General features: G+C 42.0%; 1 protein-coding gene across 1 annotated transcript; it reads left to right on the forward strand.

Moving 5' to 3' along the window:
* Window positions 1-397: 397 nt before the first annotated feature.
* On the forward strand, window positions 398-11,857 carry ATP6V0E1 (ATPase H+ transporting V0 subunit e1). The gene is made up of 4 exons (XM_030459338.1): window positions 398-568; window positions 2,647-2,694; window positions 7,944-8,071; window positions 11,343-11,857. The coding sequence occupies exons 1-3, from the start codon at window positions 465-467 to the stop codon at window positions 8,035-8,037; spliced, it is 246 nt and encodes an 81-aa protein (XP_030315198.1). The 5' UTR covers window positions 398-464; the 3' UTR covers window positions 8,038-8,071; window positions 11,343-11,857.
* The last annotated feature ends 2,406 nt before the right edge of the window (window positions 11,858-14,263 follow it).

The raw sequence follows: 14,263 nt of genomic DNA on the forward strand, positions 1-14,263 counted from the left end.
TAAGAAAAGCTCAGCTCCAGCCTGAACCTCACAGTACAGTCCAGAGGGCGGGATGCTGAGAATCGAGAACCTCAGAAACCATTCACAGGCATTAACACGAGGCCGTTGCAGAATGTTGCTGCTGTCCTGCACGCTCGGAGGCTTCGGGCCGCTCCTTCCCCTTGGGCTGATGCACTCCCAGCCTTTCGGCCTCGCTGCTGCCCGGGGACCCTTCCAAAGGCCGGGCCGAGCTATGAGCGCACGGCTCCCCAGCCCTCTCTATCTTCTCGGTGTGTTACGAACCCCTCGGCTGCCCCAACAGCCGCTTCCCCCCGGTGTCCCGGGGCTCAGGCGGTGCCCGGGCCCCCCCGCACCCCCGCGAGCTGCAGTCGCTCTGCGGTGACGTGCGGGCGGGGCGGGGCGTGAGGCTCCGCGCCGGCTGGGACGGAGCAGCCGCCTCCGCCGCATCCCCCGCCGGCCCGGCCATGGCGTACGGTGGCCTCACGGTGCCCATCATCGTCATGACCGTTTTCTGGGGGGTGGTCGGCGGCGTCCTGCCGTGGCTCGTACCCAAGGGCCCCAACCGCGGGTGAGTGACCGGGGAGCGCTGGGAGGCCGGGGCCGCTCTCGGGGGGAGCGCGGAGCCCCTTCCCTTTCCTCCTCTCTCCCCCCCAGGGGTACCGGGGCGGCTCTCTGAAGGGGTCCCGGTGAAGGCGGCCCCGGGGCTGCCCCATGCCCGGGCGCTCCGTGCCCTTGCCGGGCCTCGCAGCTCCGGCTCTCTCGAGTTCCTCTTTCCGCCGCTCTCCGGGCCCTGCAGCTCCGATCTCCCGTGCGGGGCCCGGAGCCTCCGCCTCCTGCCGCAGTAACCGGGCGGGCCGGGACCAAACGCCTGTGGGGGGTTCCTGAGCGTGGGACCCCGGAGCGGGAGCCTTCGGAACCGCTCACGGGTGGGAGGTTTTCCCCTCAAACGTCTGCATGTACAGCGTCCTGTGGCACCGGGGCCTGTTGCTGTTAGGTGGTGTTAGAGCGGTTGCTTCCTTTTTCGCCTCTTACTTGACCTTTCCGAACTTATTCCCCTGTCCCCTGGTGTCCCCCGGGTGAGGCTGAGGCTGTTCCTGTAGGAGGTTGCTGTTGTGTGCTTGTAGCCGTGGGACCTGAGGACACGTGTGGGGGGCATCGAAGCAGAGACTTTTCCTGCTGTGCCTGAAGCTGCTTGGATTAAAAAGTAGACAAGTTTTTTGTCTTTGTCTTTTCCCTAGGAGATAATGACTACTTAATCTCTCTTCCTCTCTCTGACATCCCCCCTACTCCACAGGTACCAGCTTTCTTTTCTCTTAGTTGTTTATCTAAACTTGCAGGAGTTTTCCTCAGGTTCTGTTTAGCTCTGATGTTTGTTCCCTCCCTTTCAAACCTAAAGTGTGTTTTCTGCTTGAAAAGTCTGCAGAAGTACCCTGGGAATATGTCTTCCAGGCATGTCCTTAAAGTATGTGAATTCCCGACAGATGTTCTGTTGTTATTTCTGAATGTCAGTGTTTAGCAAACATGGATAGAGCAGTGCTGTGTGTGATTCTCTAGTCTATTAACTTCTTACCTTCTTAAAAAAACAAAGAAACAAAACCCCAAACAAACAAAGAAAACTGTTGAAAACCTGTTTCTGAACAGGATTGTTGATTTTCTCACAGCAGAAGTCAAGGCAAACTTTAACTGACTTAAGAATTCCCATCGAATAGTTCAAAACTCCCAAACAATGACTCTGGGACTCCTAGGAAAGGAGGAGCTCCTAGAGCTTAATCCAGGCTTCGTTTACTTTATAGCATTCATTTGGAAGTTGACAAGGTACATGTGTATTTATAGGTGAAAAACATTGAATGCTATTCCTATTACAGAAGAGTTGTAAGTTACTGACCCAGCATGAGTTTCTGTTACTCAGTTTGGGTGGGAAATACATAGAATTAAAAATAAAAAGGTAAAATAGAAAAAAACCTCTACCCTGCTTCCATGAGCTGCACACAGATCACTTGCTGTTAGAAAAATCTCTTCTTTCTCCTGCTTCAAAATCATGTGTGCATAGCTCCAGTTCTTGCCATTTTCAGTTCCAACAGCTGCTTGGTTCTTGTTTTGTTTCAGCTTAACTATGGCTTCTGTCACAGTTTTCTGTCAGCAAGAAAATCTTATCCTACAGATAACTTCAGATGTCTGAGATTTTGTTGTGTATTCAATTTGCAAAACCCCCATTCACTATATAAAATTAAAAATATAGCCTATTAGTGAAATTTTCTTTAAGCAGAATGTTGCAAATGGAGAAAATGTTTATTATTAGCATTAGAACATCCAGCTTCAGTTCTTGGCTACTTTGCTGGTAGAAGTGACTGTGAAATAGAGCAAAGGCATTGACTGGGTAAGATTTTGCTCCTCTTCGGAATGTTTTTTGGTAAATCTAGCTGTATACCTCTGTTTGCAGAGCTGTGCTAGCACTTTTTCAGAGCTTTATCTGTGCCTCTGCAACTTACTCAGCTGGAAGAAGTTAGAACACTCATGTTGAGTCACCTTCCATAGGATAAAAGTTGATTTGGTTCCTGTTTGGGGGGAGGGGTGGGTTTCCAGTGTATCTTGTGGTCAGTCATAACATGACACCTAATCAGCTGTTTCTGTTCTTCCTTTTGGCAGTGTTATCAACACAATGCTGGTGACATGTGCTGTTTGCTGCTACCTGTTGTAAGTATAAATAATGTCTCTTAATCAAGGCACAGTTCTGATATGCTCAAAAATTCTGTGTATCTTCAAGATACCTAGGAGGAAGCTTTTAAAATGTCACAGATTTAGATGCAGGATATTCTTGACAGTTCTTTGAATTATTAGATTTAAAGACTTCCATCCTGCTGAAGAAAATACTTTCCTGTTGGTGGTTACACAATTAAAACAAGCCAACAATCCTCTTGTTGTCCTCACACAGCACTGTTGAATTGATTGTCTGCATTGACTTCATCCTACTCCTTTCCAATTCACTGACTTATTTGCTGTCAACTGCAATGGCAGTCTGTCAGTTCTAGATTTTTTCTGATTAAAACAGACCAGTGACTTTTCTTTCTCATTCTTTATACCCTTACACTTTTTTCCAAAGTGATACTGATGTAAACCTACTAATGAGTTCTGACTGACTTAGTTTGGTTGAATATGTTTCTCCAAATCTGGTAGAGCAGTGAGTGGAAAGCCTTGTACATTAGGGGTTTTTTATATATGACAAATAATTCTGTGAAACACTTGTGAAGCTTTGATATATTAAGACTGTTTTAAAACGCACAGTATGTAGTGAGGTTGCCTTTTTGCTGTAAAAGAATTGTAGAAATAACAAAATGGCTTGTTGAAGAACTTCTCATACCATGGGTTTGTTTTTTTGCCAAGAGTTAAGGCAGCTGTAGCTGGAGTCTTTAAGAGAAAGCATGATTATTCTAGTCTAATTCTTTTTTTTTTCTTTTTTTTTCTTTTTTTAAGAGTGTAGAGACTGGTCTTGTCAAAGAAAATGCAATGCAGAAAAGACTTTGAAAGGTGTTTGGGAAGAATTTGTTATGGAGAGTAAATTAGTAAAAGTCTGATTGAATCTTTAGGGTGAACATGTAATAAAATCATTGTTCAGAGTTCTACTTGAATGTGAGTAGTATTTGAATGTTATTGAAGTATTTAGGCATTTTTTATGCTACCCCAAGGATCTTAACATGAGTACTATGGAAATACATCTCTAATCTCAAGATTCATACTTAAGAACTGGAAGCCAAAAGCCATATTATCAGTGTCAACATGTTCCAGAAGGGACCTGTTTGGTTCTGTGTTGGGTTGGCCTGTGGCACAGGCTTATGCAGGATTGATCTAGTCTATTATTGTGATACTCAGGTTTTATACAGGTGAGGCCTATTTAATTTATTTTTTTTTAGCCACAATATCTGGCACACAAGGCCTTCAGAAATCATTCTTCTGAATAATTGTTAAAGTACAGCAAACTTGGTTCTGTCTTTTTTATCTGTGACAGGTTTTTTAAGTAGTTTTGGTGAGCAGGTGTAGAAACTTGAGAAGAGCTTTTAGTGTCATCAACTTGAATCCAGGACTGGAATGGAGGCCTCCTTGCCTGCACACAAAATATGTAGCAGCAGCACAGTCTCTTGAGAGGTTCTAAATACTTGGCTTAAAAGGGGCAACTGGATAATAGTTTTTACGAGGTTACAGTAAATTGAGGGTAGCAGGTGTTTTGGTTTTGGGGATTCTTTTTGAAATTCAAAGTTCTTGTCCAAGTTCTTCTGTATTTGAACAGAAATAATGCCCTACTCTTCTAAAGAGTCTTTGGGGCTTAGGGTTTGTTTTCTTTAGTGTTTGAAGGACAATTTCCTCGCAGTCAGGGCCATGTGACATCTGCAGAGTCTTCTGGATTATCATGTGGAATGTACAGGTGGTAGAATTTCTTCTGACAGAATGCTGTGACCTCTTCAAATGTACAGTGCTATTTCACTTATGAGTTTTGTGGGTTTTTTTTTTCTTCTTTTTTTTTTTTTTTTACTAACACATACCTATTATAAGTGTAGTGCCTTTAGTGTGATCTGTAATCTGTTCTTGCTTGTCCACTGAGAAGATTCTTTCATAATCTTGTGAGCTCTAACTTGATTATGTATTATTATCTTTGGTTTTCTCCAATTACACTTTGAAAAAAAAAAAGCAGCAAAATCTTACTGTGTTTTAAACCAGCAGCAATTATACCCAGCCACACAAATCACTTACATAGTGTCTGCTTGCCAGAATCCAACAAAAAGCAGATTTTTCTCATCGTATTTCAAAACAGAACTTGTCTCATCACACAGTCTTGTGTTTTGTTTTGTTTTGTTTTGTTTTGTTTTTTCCCATTAATTCTGTACAGAATCACAGATCAGCCCTGTCTGGAAAGGGCTTCAAAAAATGATCTGATCCAATCTTTCTGTCCCATGTTTAATTCAAACATACATAAGCTTGTTCTTGCTCTATCCTTTTTCTTTTAGGGGGGAAGTATTGAAAAAAATTCAGACCTTAATTTCAGTGACCTTTTTTTCATATTGATCTTGAAGGAAACCTGAAAGAATGGTTTCTGAGGATTCTTCATGGGGCATGGTAGGGCTAAAATAACTCCTCTTTTGTCCTAGGTCTGGTGTTCTGTATTTGTGTGTCCTTAGTAGGTGGCTGGTGCTGTTACCTGCTGCTTTTTAGAGTTGTTTAAAAGTCTGCTAGAGCTACTTTCATACTCTTGGAGTTACCTTTCCAGTGGAAAGTAGGAAAAAACCAATTTCCTGTCTTCATTAAACACCAATTGATTGACAAATCGATTTGCGTCAAGCCGAGTTTGTGCTAACTAAATTTAAAGTCATTGACATTTCAACTTAAAGCTGTTTCTTCTGTGTTTAGATTTTAACTGATAGTTTTGAATAGCCATATTTATCATGTGGTATTCATTTGGTTGTTCTATGCAAAACCTTTGCTTGGGTAAGTGTATAATTTGCCTGCAGAAATTGTACCCAGCAGCCTTTTGAGGGAGAATACATAAGCCTTGGAAACCTGATCAAATACAAAGCAAAGTAAAAGGAGTGACTGCTGCAGAAATTACAGTTTACACCATGTTCTACAGTGCTGTCTAAAAGTCTAAATCTATTTTGCTGTAAGCAGTTCCTGAAACAGTACCGTGATATTCTACTAACAGAGGACAGGTTCCTTGAAAAAATGGTATAATTTGCTACTGATTCTAAATGGATTAAAATGTGGTTGCTCAAATTGACATTTAAACAGAGATAGCAGGACCTTAATTTGTAATATGCAGCAGAGACAGATGGCAGTTATGGTACAAAGACCTTTTAAAAAAATCTTTCTGGTAGAACATAAGGGACTTCAATTTCCTTGCCTGAGCTGGGTAATTAACTGTTTTAAGTGGGATCTGGTAGAATTTAAGGGCCTGTGGGCGGCTCCAATTCTGTACCTGATTTTCGTTGCTCTAGAACATTACATGTTGGTAGCAGAGGCTTGCTTTGTTTTACTTTGAATGCCACGTTTTGTTTTGCCTTGTCATGATAGGTATAAAGCAGCATCGCTTAAGCAAAATGTGGGAGAAGCTTTTTCATGATTTACCTTGAATTCAAGGGAATTGTAGTGTTCAGTGTAAATTATTAGCCCCTAGCAGAGCACGGAGGAGGAGGATACTATTGACTCCTAATGCCACTGTGGTTCAGAGCTTGGGCATCCAGCATGGGCCCAAAAAATAGCTTTTGAAAACTGCACAGTGCTTGCCTAGAGCCTGGTTATACAGCTGGGACACATCAATATTTTGAATGTGCTTTCAGCTCACTCAATTCACAGCCATGCTGGGTCTGAGCTCCGGAAGCATAGAGCAGAGAGATATTTGTGGACAGAGTTCCTTCCTCCTGTACAGTGGGAAAGAGAATAAAGTGCTTGAACAAGCTTTTAAGTGTTCCTGCCCTCCTCCCACTTCTTGTCGTTCAGGATGCCAAAGGCAGATGGTACAGTGCTCTGGCACCCCTTCTGTGTCCTTTGTATCTGAATATTAACCCTTGGAAAATAAATTCCGTGGTATTTTTAGAAGCTGATTTGCTTTTCCCTTAAGTAAATTTTAGCATCACGATTAACATTAATTCAAAATTCATTTTTGTGATCACTTTGGATAGCAAAGTAGAAACACATCAGCATAAAGGTTATTGGCTCTTCTTGGTGGTGTCTTGCTGTTGTTTTAATTGCCTTGTAGAGCCTGCTATGTGTTTCAAGGCTTGCCTGGCTGATAGTCTGCTGTGGGCTCAGCATGTCATTTTAACTGGAGCTCTGCTTTCTGCGAAACTGGAAGCAGCATTGAAAATAAATTTTTGTGAATTTTAAGAGGATTGATGTGTTTTCTTTAAGTCTGGCCCACATCTTTTGCCCCTGGCTGTTCTAGCCATTTTAGAGCCAACCTGCACTTCTGTTTGCTGGTCAAAGCATCAAGGTTTGTGTGGAATTTTCCATGACTGCCTAAGCACTCCGATACATTTGTGGCAGCTCCCATTACAAAGCTGCTCTGCTTTTTCTCCTCCTTACAAAGCATTCTAGAAATAGCAGACAGATGAGCCAGTGTATTCACTAAATGTGTTTGTATAGTTAGTATTTAACATAGATTTAAATCCATGGAAGCACCCATTGCTTTTTCTGAATCTTGTAATATTTACAAAGCAAATAGCTCTTCTAACAGTGGAATATTTATTTCTGTTTAGCTTTCCTGGATGTTTTCCACAAACTACATTCCTCTTGCTCCCTGTTCTGGCTATGGCTTTTGCAGTATTAGTTTGTGAGCTGCTCTGATGAGAAAGCTTCTGCTGCTGATGATCTGGGGCTTGTTGTCATACTGGTTTTGTTGTTGGGGGGTTTTTAATTATTTCTCTGTGTTCCACTAGCATTGTACTCTTTTGCTTCAGGTCCCTATATCTTGACCTCTGTGCTAAGTTTAAATTCACTTTTGTTCAATCTCTGATGAAAAATATACCACGTCTGCAAGGGAAGTTTGTCCTATACTGCCAATAGGAGTGTTTCTCAAAGGGTTTTGTTTAAAGGATGCTTCAAAGGCACTGAGAAAAGGTCTGTCTCCTGTTTCTGCCTTGTGAGCCCACAGAAATTGAATTTCATGTTTCGAAACAATGCTCTGTCAAAGAAATCGTACAAGATAAATGCTCTCAGGTGGTTTTGCCTTGTTTTACATTGAACAGCAGAATTTATTGTTTCAGTTGCAGAAACCAGATCTTCATTGTTGGCCTCTGGTCTATGAGCTTGAGTAAAACTTAGATTTGATGTTAAACCTTCCTGCAGATAGTCTTTTCTTCACTGACAGTACTTGTGCCTTGGACAGGCCTTGCCATAATCATAAGTTTTGTAATCTGGCTGATGTTCTCTCTTTTGGTTTGGGGGGGGTTGTCTTGCAGTTGGCTGATTGCGATTCTGGCTCAACTCAACCCCCTCTTTGGGCCGCAGTTAAGCAATGAAACAATCTGGTATCTTAAATATGAGTGGCCTTAAGGATGCCTGTCCTCTGCTGCAATTTATTGACTAGGTGAGTATGATCAGATATATTCATAAATCGTGGTGTTTTACTTCAGGAGAAAACGGAGAGTGGCGTAAGCAGGGTGTTCAGCATTGTGAGCTGTTGTGCTGGAGAAATCTGTCCTTCTGTAGGCTGTAACAAAGCATTCTGGATGTTGTTGGGTTGACTAGATCCTGTGAAAATCTTGGACTGAAGTTTTGTGCAGCTATTTTTCTCCGTTGTCATGTCCTGTGGTGCTGTGTTCAGTAATCAGGGGCTTATAAGAACAGAACATTTCTTCTTCCTACAATAAAAAGACAAAGTGGGCTGGAGTGTCTTAATAGCTAGCATGAGTGGATATCCTCCTATTTAATAACTGCTAAACTTCTTTTTGAGCCTACTACCATTTCATCCAAGACCTGCCCAGACTCCCAAGGCAATGTCCAGTAGCCCTCATTCACCTGGAACATCAGCAAGAACTGTGATTAGAATCATTGTTTATCCCCTGTCAGTGTGTGGCACTAACACTGAGTTTAGAGGTGAAGGTTTTACTTTTAATGATAGCATGCATGCAACTTGAATCATACATGAGCCTGGTGGTTGCACTCTGGGGAGTGCTATTGGAATGCTGCAGTTGCAGATTTTGGGTGTGGTTTCTGACATGACCATCAAAACCACAAAGTCTTGTACTAAAAGTACCATGATGGCTTCAGGCTTCTCTAGAACTGGTAGCATTTGGAGTTGAAGATTGGACTGAAGGACAGCTGTGGAAAGAAGTAGCCATTATTTTAGTTTTTTATGTTGGCAACTGAATAATTAGATGCAGTTAGTTTTTTAGCTGTGGTTTTGTTGGGGTTTTTTTGTTCTTTTAAGTTTAACTGCCAATCTCCCTGCTGTTATTACTTCTGTGAACAGAGGTACAGTAGCATCAGACAGATGACAGTTGATGTTACACCTCAGTTAAATGCTGTCTAAACCATCCTGAACATTTACCCTGAAGCAAAGCACCACTGCTTCAAAGGAGGCTTCATCTGAACTGTGGTGTTCTCTAGCCTGGCATGTGTATGTCTTGAGCTTCTCTTTAAAGCAGCAAGCAGAAGCTAAAGGTAGACTTGGCCCTGCTTCAAGTGGAAGCCTATAATTAGCTAAGTCAGTCAAGCTGAATTTCTTAGGTGTATTTTCACTGCTCATTTGTTAACACATAATTAGTTAACTAAAACAGAGACCATTGTATTCTGGTAAGGGGCATGCAGATCCCTGAATATCATGGGATAATTCCATTGCCTGGCATCTGAAACTGAAACGTAGTTATTGAGATCAGTGCTTGCCTGGCATGTGAAAATTTGGCTTCCTTCTGACTGATCAGTGGTCTCTATTGCTACAGCAAGGGTAAAACTGGAGATGAGATACAACTCTTGGTCTCTAGGAGCCTGCTAAAAGAATTGGAGCTTTCCCCTTCACTCCAGGGAACTGGAGGTAAATTTGTACCAAAGAAGAGAGGGAACCAATGCATTTTAGGATGGCCAGACAGCTTGTAATTTTGAAACCCACTAGTGGAGAATGAGACTCATATAGCTTATGCTACTGTTGTATGAACCAGTTTGTGTTAACGTTGGATATAACTGATTTTGTTGGCTTAATTTGGGAATAAAATGAAGTTTCTCTTCTTTGTGAAAAAGAATGCTTTAAAAAAGCAAAAGCATGTAGTAATCCTCAAATATAATAGATAAATATCACGTTCTTTCTTGCTATAAATCTGCTATTACAGGACATGCTATTCTCCACAGTATTGTTTGAATTACTCCTGCAGTTTTGAGGGAGCTAAGCAGCAAGGAGGTGGCTTCTTTGATCAGGCTGCAGTGTCCTGTCCTCTCCTATTGTGTGCCTTGGCACTCACAGCCTCCTGTTGAGTTCCTCAATAGGCAGGAGTTATGAATTAGATTCCATCTGAAAGAGCTGGGATATACCTCTGACACTGCACGGATTCCCCAAAATATAGCTACAGTTTCTTATTTTACCAGTTATTTTTGGCTTTAAAGTTGTGCTTTTCCAGCACTCAAGGTGCAGGTACTATACTTTTTCCTGCCTCCCATGTAGATATCAATTGATGTTTGGATGGATTAGTATGGACAGTGCAGAGACTGAAATACTCTCAGGGTGGAGAGATCGTAGTTAAAAACAAGGCTGGTCTTAAGTCATTTCACTTGACCAGCAGAGCAGGCTGAAAATGTACACAGAGGCAACTGCATTGTAGCAGGGAACTTCCCCAGGTGATGACTGGATTGATCTTTGCCAAATTACAGAAGTTTGGTCTGTCTTTTCAGCCAGTATCCTCCAGTTCAAGTGATGATGAGGTGTCAGATGACTTGTCTGTACAATCAACTTAATGGCTTAGATGGCAGGACGTAAGAACATGCAAAATGGATGTGAACATGCAAAATGCTGGAGTGTGTCCAGAGAAGGGCCATGAGGGCTGGAGCACCTCTTCTGTAAAGAGATTGAGAGAGTTGGGGTCATTCAGTCTGGAGAGGAGAAGGCTCTGAGGAGACCTGGTTGTGTCCTTCCAGTATCTGAAGGGAGCTACAAGAAAGCTGGGCAGGGGCTTTTTAGGATATCAGGGAGTGATAGGTCTAGGGGGAACTGGAGGAGGGTAGGTTTGGCTTAGATGTTAGGAAGAAGTTCTTCACCATTGAGGACACTGGCAAAGGTTGTCCAGAGCTGATGAAAGCCCATCCATCCCTGGGACTTTTTAAGGCCAGGCTGGACAGGGCTCAGAGCAACCTGATCTGGTGAGAGGTGTCCCTGCCCATGGGGGATTGGAACTGGATGATCTTAAAGGTCCCTTCCAACCCTAAAAATTCTATGATTCAATGAAAATGCTGTAGCTATGGTAAATATGGACTGTAGTCTCTTAAGACATGTTATCTAATGCTACCTTTTCTCCTTAAACTTGTCACTTTACAGTCTGTGTTCTCAGACCATGAATTTTCATCATTCAAATGCAGGAAGATCTGTCCAGATGGCTGGATGTTGTTAGAGCATTGAAAACTTTCTGGTAAAAAAGTTTGTTCTGCCAGCTTATAATGTAGCTAAAAGTACTTGAAGTAAACTTCAGAAATTAAATGCTGAAAAAGCAAGAAAGTAGAGATTATTCTTGAAGCTTTGTATAGGTGAATTATCTGCAGTTCTTGACCATCTCAGCGTGTTTGTGGAATGGAAATAGTTGTTGCTAACCACCAGGTCTTCAATTAGCAAACTGTCTCCATGGAAAGGAATAATTAAGTTGCCTCTTGCTTTGCAGGTTCAGAAGATACTTCCTCCAGATGAAAAGCTCCACAGATCCAAAGATGCCCTTAACATAGTTTGTGGGATATCAAGTCTGCATATTAATGCCTTAAATTTTCTATTGTGCTTCAAATGGCTTTTTCAAAGCCTGATATTTTCCCCCACTCTACTGTTTAACACTGTGCCTAATACACTTTATACTCCTCTTTGGTACTGTAAATTTTTCACTATTAACAGCAGATGTGATGGAACTTTCCAAAGTTTTTGTGGGTCATAGACAGCTTTCCTGTCTACTTTACTCATTCGTTAGGAACATTCTGCATCTTACAGGTCTTGCCTTGTCTGTTGCTGTGCTGTTCACCCCTGTTCTATTTGCAATTGAAAAAAATGTGTACAATGAAACTGAACGCAGAGAGAAAAACCAGTGGTGCCACGTTTTGATGGCCTTTCTTTTTTAAAATTAGTTATATCTGGGGGAAATTTTGTCTTAAATTTCTCATGGAAATAAAACTAATCCTCTGCTTTATACCAGATGTTCTTGTGCCATGTTTAACTTACAATCTGCTTTTCATTGTTTTAGTCAGACAAGAGGCAGAGTTGGGATGAGGAAACTGGGATGATGTGTAGAGACTGAAATAAAGACATAGCCTGTGATGAGGTGAGGGTGTTGGCTGCCTGTATCAGCACCTCTTGGGTGGTTCTAAAACAGGACAAAGTTTGCAATCTAAAATTGCTGGAACGTCTGCAGGAAAAAGTGACTGCTGAGCTCGAGAGCCTCTTCTCCATGAACTTCCCAGTGTCTGGTACAGGGGAACTCAGCAGCAGAGATACTATGATTGGTTTGACTGAAGTGCAAATGGGAATTTTGATAGGATGTGGATTTACTCCCTGGTCTTTTAGGAGGACGTATGTACTAACAAGCAATTTGAATTGAACAGAAAATACAGCAGCTATTTTCTACTGACTTGATACTTGCACATGGAATTTCAAACCTGGTGAAACCTGTGGCAGAGTGGAGATTGCTGAGATTCCTCAGTATCAGCTGAGTCTGTAGGGTTGGGAATGAGTCTAGTCAGGAATTGCTAAGGGATACAAATGCTGCTGCCTGCACATCTTGTGTACTTTCTTACCTCCTTACCTTCTGCCCAGATGAGTTATTTTTTACTGTGTTTCATCATTAATGGAGCTGTTGATTGATTTCCATAGGGACTGCACTCTTAGGTTGTTCCATGGGATACTGCTCATTACTCAGGAAATTCTGAGATCCTGGCCAAGTGCTGTAACTTACAGAGATCAAAAACTGGACAGTGGGAATTGCAAAAGAAAGGAGCATGTCCGCTATTGCAAACAAACTTAGCAACTGTTGCAACAGGAATAGTGAATTTCTCTGAAGTAACCCAGTACCGAGAGTTGCATTGTAACAAGCAAGAAGTTGTACACCTGAATTTCTGTGGAAAATAATTCCTAAAAAGACTGGGCACCAAATGGTTTTCTAAAAGCCCAAGTTGTTGTTTGTGGTTTTTAAGTGTGTGTGGAGGGTAGGACACATTGAGATCAAATAGGGAGGGGAGGAGAAATGCTTGAAGATATTGCTGACAATTTTGAATATGCAACAGTTTTGAAAGGATCTTGATCTGCATGTCCTATTTACCCCAAAATGGGACATCAAAAAGAAAACATCCAGTGGCAGTGGTGTTGGCACACAGGTATTACCACTGCAGCAAGATTTGTGTTTGGGTTCTAAGCCATCACTCATGGCAGAAGATACAGGAGGAGTAAAAAGGAGTTCACATGGCACATTTCACTGTTGATTAATACAACGCAAAGTGATTCAAAGTCTGGACAAACAAGTTGTAGTTCCATTTTTTATTTAAGTGCTTTACAGAGAAAGAAATTTCCCTTTATCCCAGTGTTTAATGCTTTCTGTGAAACAGATACCAGAAGGAAGAAATTGAAAAACTGCTTCTCTTCTGCTGAGTGCTGTGACCCAGTGTCTGCATTGTGATCACGGAATGCTCTGCTCCATCTGTGCCAGGAATTAACACTGCCACACATCCCTTTTTTCTTTTTTTTTTAATGACTGTGGGAAATGAAAGCAGACAGACCCAACCACGGGTGTCTAACAGACAATGCAGGTATCAAAGCCTGGAACAGTTTTCTCTCGCTTTGTGACAACAGAAGGGAATGCAAAATGTTAAAGTCTGTCTGAAGGAAACTTGCAGGTGCTTGAAGGACCTGGGAAGCCGGGGCCTGCAGGGAACTGATCCATAGGAGTGGTGCTGGTTGGGAGAAGTTAGAAAGATTAAAGAAACTGTCCAGTCTTGAAGACTTTGGAGTCACAAAGATTCACTGTAGAGCAAGTGTTGAGGTCACGGTCATTTAAAATGCTTTTAGCTTCTTCCTGTTTAAGTTGTTAAGAAAATTAAAATATTCCCCCTCCCCAACCCAGCCATGAGAAGTGGATCTGAAGAGTTTTTAGAAGTTTGATAGGGCTTTAAGTTGGTTATCAGGGGTGGGTGGCTGGTCCCTTATTTCTGCAGTCATGCCTTACCAAGTCTCTGGGAGAAAAAAAAAAAAAAGTTTTTTTTTTAATTTGTATTGTCAGGCATGATGAATTTTAGGTACAGTGGAAAGAAGTTTGGTTACCGCAGAGGGTGAAAGGCAGAAGTTGTCGGAACAGTAGCAGAAACACTCTGACAAATAGGGGTTTGGAGTTTTTTGGTGGTTTGTTTGTTGTTTGTTTTGGGGTTTGTTTGTTTGTGGTTTTCGTTGGGTTTTTTTGTTTGTTTGTTTTGGGGGTTTTTGTTTGTTTTTTTTTCGTTTGGGTTTCGTTTTGTTTTTCTCTGTTTTTTTTTTCAATAACTCCTCCATCTGTGTCCCACTGCCGGAGGTCACTCAGCCCCTGTCAGCAGGGTTAAGGGCCGGTTCCGTACCCGC

The sequence above is a fragment of the Calypte anna genome, chromosome 13 (genome assembly GCF_003957555.1).
Source record: "Calypte anna isolate BGI_N300 chromosome 13, bCalAnn1_v1.p, whole genome shotgun sequence".
Lineage (NCBI taxonomy): Eukaryota > Metazoa > Chordata > Aves > Apodiformes > Trochilidae > Calypte > Calypte anna.

What these genes read in the sequence shown, in the direction of transcription:
- ATP6V0E1 (XM_030459338.1), top strand. Translation starts at nt 465, where the DNA reads ATGGCGTACGGTGGCCTCACGGTGCCCATCATCGTCATGACCGTTTTC. An exon ending in CCCAAGGGCCCCAACCGCGG is followed by an intron (nt 569 to 2,646) that starts GTGAGTGACCGG and finishes TCCTTTTGGCAG; the next exon opens with TGTTATCAACACAATGCTGG. An exon ending in GCTGTTTGCTGCTACCTGTT is followed by an intron (nt 2,695 to 7,943) that starts GTAAGTATAAAT and finishes GTTGTCTTGCAG; the next exon opens with TTGGCTGATTGCGATTCTGG.